Genomic DNA, 6,541 nt, shown 5'->3' with positions numbered 1-6,541 from the left:
TAAAGTACTTACACCAAACACCTTCTTTGCTTATTCAGCCTACGTTGTTAGCTATGCATACACCATGCTTGTGGAAAATAGTTATTTAGTACTTTAGTATAAACAATGAATTGTATTTAAAGAGTGTAAACTATTTGTTCTGATGTGCTCACCGCTTTTGCCTTGATTTTTTTTTCTTTTTTTACTTCACGTGCAAACCATCCCATTCAAGCTTTAAACCAATAAAGCGGCACCTTCAGCCGAGACGTGTGGAGACGGTGCTGATTAATTGCGAATCCAGAGGTCCTAACAATCCCCCTTTCTTTAGAACCTGTTGCGTTTGCCCGGTTCAAAGCTCCCCCCAACGGAGTTGCAGAAGTTTCATGTGACACAAGCTTGGTCAGACGTGCGCTGGTGTGGAGGCAGCTGCAGCAGGCGCGACAGGAGGCGAGCGCAGCGGACCGCGACCGTCAGCTACAAGTTAGAAGACTAATGCAAATCAAATAGGATACGATTCTTTTCGCTCGTTTTATGTATCTCTGTTGTTTTTACCCTTAGTCTTCGTGGTTTACAGCGTTCCCTTTTCAGGAATATGGGACCAAACAAGCCAGGGAAAGTTAACTGGCGCTTCGGCGTGCCAAAGGCACTTTTCGTGTACTTTTGGTGTCTTTGCGGCCAGACCAAGTGCTACAATTTGGACACGCAGCATCCCGTTACTGTTAGCGGCCCGAGTGGATCTTTATTCGGATATTCTGTGTTGCTTCATAGGCATCGGCAGCAGACGTGGTATGTATGCTTAAGTTAATGAACAGTTGTAATGGCTGTAGTAGAGTGTGTTACAGAGGATGTGCTGTGATGTTGTGCGTATCCTCGCCATGCAGATTCGCCTGTCACACCCTTAACAAAGCGCCCGTTTAGCTTTTGGAACTGATTAAAACGCGGGGTATGCTAAGTAGCCATCTGCCCGCGAACAGAGTCCTGTTCTGTGACAGCTTCTGAATAGGGTAGTTCAGTTGATTAGAACGGATCTCCTGCCGAACCAGTGTCTCATGTTAAAGTTTATGGTTTGTGCCCAGTGTATTACAGTGAAAACAGCGAAAATGTCAACTGTACAGTGTCACTGCATTGTCGTTTTATATCACACAACATTGTATGTGTTTCTTTTTTCGATTTTGTGTGAACCGTTGCTGTATAGCAACTTGTTAATCACCGTTGTGTTTGTTTTAGGCTCTTAGTGGGAGCTCCAGTTGCCAATTCAACCTTTGACCAGTCCATCAGAAACCCCGGTGCTATTTTTAAGTGCAAAATCGCAGACAGGGCGGATTGTGAGCAGATTCAAATAGGTTAGTATCACATACTGTCTTTCGAATGTGTGGATGCTCTGTTTATCGTTAAGCAGTTATGTGTACAGTTCACTGTGGTCTCAGTCTTGCCACTGCTGTAACTATGATCTGAAAATTGATACAGCTTCTTTTTCCTGTGAGGGGATATTTGAGACTCAAAAAAGTGCTGCTGAAAGTAAAAGAACGTGTACATATCAGCTGTTGAGTCTGTACGGACTCCTGTGCTGGTCTATCTGCATATCGTGAAATGGTGTGGTGGTAACCGTTACATTTCAAAGAGCTGTTGCAAAATCAGCAGCTTAATAATTTCCTTCTGTTATGTGTGAGTTATTTTGTGTCATGGTTTTACATATGAAAATTGCTGTATCATTTCACAGAGATACATTTAATTTTAGAACAGCAGCGCTCTTTTTGCTCCTAACACGCTGTTCCGGAGTGGTTTTGTAGCTGCTCATGCACGTGTTTCTCTGGTACACTCTTTGGCTTGCATTTCCTGATGTCACACCCGATGAACTGGAACTTTGTTACAATAAAGTCAAACTCTCAAAAAGATCTTCCTGACGTGGAAGTACGTGCATTCTCCAAACATTTAAGAAATTGTTATAGTTATTGTGAGTTGTTTGTTGTGGTTATTATGACATGTTTGAAGACACATATAAAATCAATGGACAGTGTAGTTGCCTTCCTGACTTTTCTTACAACAAATTTTAATATGGCACAATGAAATACCATCATCAACCAGCCATGTTAGTTTTAAATTAGATCAAAGCTGCATTTTTTCTCAGGTGGTGTAAAGGTTTCTGTTATTATAAAAAAAAAAAACCTGTCTTTTTCAGTCTACCTTAACTCCGTCTCTGAATGAGTGCCCTTGTCCTCGTGTTTAAGCTCTTCCTGTGTGAACCAGCCCATTTGTGCTGTACTGTGAGAGGAACAGGAACCCGTCAGACAGGGCTTCCTCCCCTCAGGAGATGTGGCTGGATGTGGGGTGTTAGTGTGGGAAAAACAGGATCCAGCCTCTCAGGACTCCTCCTGCCGCTGTTTAACACAGACCTGTAGCCTCTGCCAAGGGGCCATCAGATAGTTTACATCACATTATTGGCATTTAGCAGCTTATCCAAAGCGACTTAGATCGTTTTTTTACTACATTATCCATTTATACAGCTGGATATTTACTGAGGCAATTGTGGGGTAGGTACTTTGCCCAAGGGTACAGCAGCAGTGCCCCAGCAGGGAATCAAACCAGCAACCTTTCGGTTACGAGTCCTGCTCCTTAACCACTATGCTGCACTGCCGCCCGATTGATGCTCATCACGTAGGAGAGACCGCAGCTGGTCACGAGGGCCGGACTGAGGTTGTGTGAGTGGGAGGCCGCAGCGGTTAGCGCTGAGACTGGCAGAGGCATAAAAACAGCTTTGTGAAGGAGCAGGCCCTGCGGAGGAGAGCGCTGGCCAGGCCTGCTGCAGACGACGAGGTATCACACGCTGTGCTCGCGTTGCAGGTACCTCCAACGACGCGTTCTGTGGGAAGACCTGCTTCCCTGAGAATGACAACCAGTGGCTGGGCGTGAGTCTGTCCCGACAGCACAGCGATGGACTCGTACTGGTACGTGATTCGGCTCCAGCCGTTTTGATGTGCAGACCTGAAAAATGCTGTAAAATGCCGTCTGCAGAAAGATGACATTCTGAGGAGATCGTTTTTAAATGGGGTAAAGGATGGCTGGTGTGACATTCTGTTGACACTTCAGCACATTGACCTTTTTCATTTTGCCTGTAACACTGAGCAGAACCGCGTGACTGATTTCTGCACTCGGTCTTTATGTCTCAGGACTTCCTTCTCCGTTTGCTGTGATCAGGTTATTGTTTAAGATTTCTGGTCCTTTCTGCAGTCGGTTTATATTTTGTATTTTGCCTTATTTAGGCCTGTGGACATCGTTGGAAAAATGTTTTCTACTCCAGAAAAGACAATCAAAACAAGCTGCCACATGGTGTCTGTTACAAACTGGAGGCCGATCTTATCCAGTCTAGCCCACTGATTCCATGCTACAAGGGTATGATGTGCTTCTTTAATTTACCTAAGCATATTATAAAAAAATAAAAAATGCACTGTACATGCTTTGAAAATATCTCCAAACCTGACGCACCAATCAGCACACAGGTCAGTTTAAGAGTGTGCATGTGCATGACTGATGGCATGCCAAAACATTGATCGAGTCATTAATACGTGGTAATATCCTGCATAGTATACATCAATTCTTTGATTTTGTAAAGACCTGAAGAAAATATTTTTATGGGTTGTCAATGATTTTTCAAGACTGGTGGTGGCATGCTTGATTCTGCTGCTGGTAAGTCAGTATTACATTATATCATTGTCATTTATCAGGTGCTTACAATTTTATCCATTCATATAGCTGAATGTTTAGTGAGGTAATTTGGGGTTCCTTGCTCTGAAGTAAGTTGCCTAAACGCACAGCAGCGGTGCCCCAGTAGGGAATCGAATCAGCAACCTTTTGGTTACAAGTCGTGCTCCTTACCACTATGCTACACATCTGCCCTATAGGTATATGCTCTTCTGTTCATATTGCCGAAGTAAATGACATTTACTGGTGTTTCCCTTTCATTTCGCTAGATCATCAGAGGAAGTTTGGCGAAGCCTATGGGTCCTGTCAGGCTGGAATGTCTAACTTCTTGACAGAGGTAGCACTTTAAGTAACTCCTCTTGGAGTTTATCTGGGTTAAGTGAATGTTTGACACACAGCCCGCTCACGGTGGTTCTCCCACTCTGTGTGCAACAGGGATTGATTGTCATGGGGGCACCAGGAACCTCCTACTGGACTGGATCTGTGCTGGTCTATAACACCTCCAGCAACATGCTCTCAGCCTACGTGGATAACAGCAACACAGTTGACTATGGAAGCTATCTAGGTAATATTCATCTTTCTTAATAGTTCATGAAGAAGGAAAATCATGCCATGCTCAGGATATTAACTAAAATATCAGGAGAGAATAATCAGTTCATCAAACATAGCGATTTTAATAGATAATGCAGTGTATGACTGTAGCAAACTTACATGACGCACAATGTATCTTCTTTCAAATACAGCTCTAATTGGTAGTGTTAACATATTTTGCCGTACTCATGGAGGAAATAGTAATGTTTATTTATGAGTATGTAATATTGTTATCAGAGTTTTGATTCCATAACTCTTTGAGTTTGGAGGCGTACTGCGTGTGTGTAGTGGTGAATGCCCGTGTGTCCTGTTTAGACAGGAAGTGAAGCCTACATAATACCTCAGCCCTGCCTGCGTGCCTCTCTGAACAGGAAGCTGATTGTACTTGCTATTGCTCAATGTAATTTTTTTCAGTCAGAGCAAATAAAGATTCGCTCTCTCCTGCTAAAGAAGAGCACAAAGTTAACTCTCAAAACAAGCTCCCAGGAGCAGACTTGAATTACACGCAGTGTACAGTTTTCCGTCCGTGCATGAAGGCATGACTCAAATCAGTGCCCCCAAACAATGATTTTTTTAATCATCAGTCTGCTGGTTCTGTTTCTGAGGCATGCTCAGTGTAATGACTGTAATCAGCTAAATAGCAGTGTTCTGTCTTTGATGCTGCATGTGAGAAGCACATGTTTGTCCGAGCGTTACCTGCAGGATAACGTTGTTGCTGTCGCCTCTCTCTCCTCCGGCAGGTTACTCTGTGAGCGCCGGCCACTTCAGTCACCCTGACAACACAGAGGTTGTCGGAGGGGCGCCGCAGTATGGGCAGACTGGTAAAGTAAGAGTTAATTCTGCTTCCTATTCTTTGTTTTCCCAGAAAAGAGACATAGCCCTCTGCACATGTGCGGAGTGTCGGCCGTTGTGTGTTGTTGATCTGGTGTGGGGTGATAAGGGTTTGAGCACAGTATCTGTCTCTGACTGTAGCTGGAAGACTGAGAGAGGTGTTTAATCGCTCTGATGCATACCTTACAGGCGTAGCCCACAAAGAATGTGTTATTGGAAGGAGTGCCTGCAGGCTTTAGCGTCGGTTCATATGCTATTATCGCAAGATCTTGTGATACCACTCCAGAGGGATGATGGGATTGATACTCACAAAGCTAATATTCATAAGCCCCCTCTGCTGTGCAATGCATTGTGGGAATGTAGCGGTATTGTTTCCATGTGCTCCATGGTACCTTGGGCAAAGAAAATCTTTTTGGGACGTTTGTCTGTTTTGTTCTATTGGGTCTCTTCTCCACCTGAACAGACATAGGATCTTTGCAGGATATCGCCAGTGGTCATTAGGAATCAGACATCGTTTTCTCTCAAAATGATTTAAGAAGGATTTAATCACTGAGAATGCAATCAACACATGGTCTTACCATAGGCTTTTCCCTACAGGTATGTAGGTTTGTGAAATTCTGGCCAACGCAATCATTCTCATTGCATTATTCCTCTCGCTGCTCAAATCTATAATCACCGTATTGGCACCATATCTGTAGCTTCAGGGCAGAATAAATCCTCTCTTCTGCCGCTCAATTCCACCCTGTTAAAATTGTTAATTGAAAGATTAGTTGCAAGCAGTTTGAGCAGTCTGGTGTTCTGTGATGCCTTATTGTCTTTTGGACGTGCCCCAAGTCTGCACTGGTACACAAAGATGTGACAATTCATCGGGACATAGCTGTTCCTCTTTTAGGGAGGTAGGTACACTCAAATCAAAGGTTCACATCCACTATCCAGTGTTTGAAATGCTAGACGTGGAAAGTAAGCCATGTATGAGTTACTTTTTTCACCTCTTCAGATACTGGATGATTGAAGGAGGTTCATTTAGATGAAAGATTGCAGAATGGGCATAAGTTTTATTTTAAAAAACATACTATGCATTAGACAAGGGGTACCCAAACTTCAGTTCAGAACATCTCCAGTCAGAGACAGGTGCATTTTCTTTCAACCAATATGAATCAGGTGTACTGATATTCAGTTAACATTTTTCTTTTATATTTTTCTTGTTTTGGGGGTTCAGTGGGGCTGTAGCTTTTGCATATAAACAGACAAAAATCATCCCAGCATACTTTCTGCACTGAAGTGTGAAGGTATGAGCTGGTTTGGATTAGACTTGCCTGTTAGGCCATGGGTTTGGTCTTCCATTTATCTCCATGGATTGTGTTAAATTCATGTAAATGTCATGAGTCTCTAGAAACTTTATGGTGGTTATATAATGTGATTGTGCTTCTTGTTTTCCTCT

General features: G+C 43.3%; 1 protein-coding gene across 1 annotated transcript in view; it reads left to right on the top strand.

The window, feature by feature from the left end:
- Positions 1–380: 380 nt before the first annotated feature.
- Positions 381–6,541, top strand: part of LOC118785966 (integrin alpha-4-like) — a 26,176-nt gene continuing 20,015 nt past the window's right edge. Inside the window, exons 1-7 of the mRNA XM_036540931.1 lie at positions 381–765; positions 1,207–1,322; positions 2,821–2,924; positions 3,240–3,369; positions 3,948–4,015; positions 4,114–4,243; positions 5,010–5,095. Coding sequence (XP_036396824.1) covers positions 572–765; positions 1,207–1,322; positions 2,821–2,924; positions 3,240–3,369; positions 3,948–4,015; positions 4,114–4,243; positions 5,010–5,095 — 828 coding nt within the window. The 5' untranslated portion in view covers positions 381–571. The remainder of the gene's footprint in view (positions 766–1,206; positions 1,323–2,820; positions 2,925–3,239; positions 3,370–3,947; positions 4,016–4,113; positions 4,244–5,009; positions 5,096–6,541) is intronic.

Source organism: Megalops cyprinoides, chromosome 11, assembly GCF_013368585.1.
Source record: "Megalops cyprinoides isolate fMegCyp1 chromosome 11, fMegCyp1.pri, whole genome shotgun sequence".
Lineage (NCBI taxonomy): Eukaryota > Metazoa > Chordata > Actinopteri > Elopiformes > Megalopidae > Megalops > Megalops cyprinoides.
Note: the sequence above shows the minus strand (reverse complement) of the source record. Positions and strands in the feature narration are given on the sequence as shown.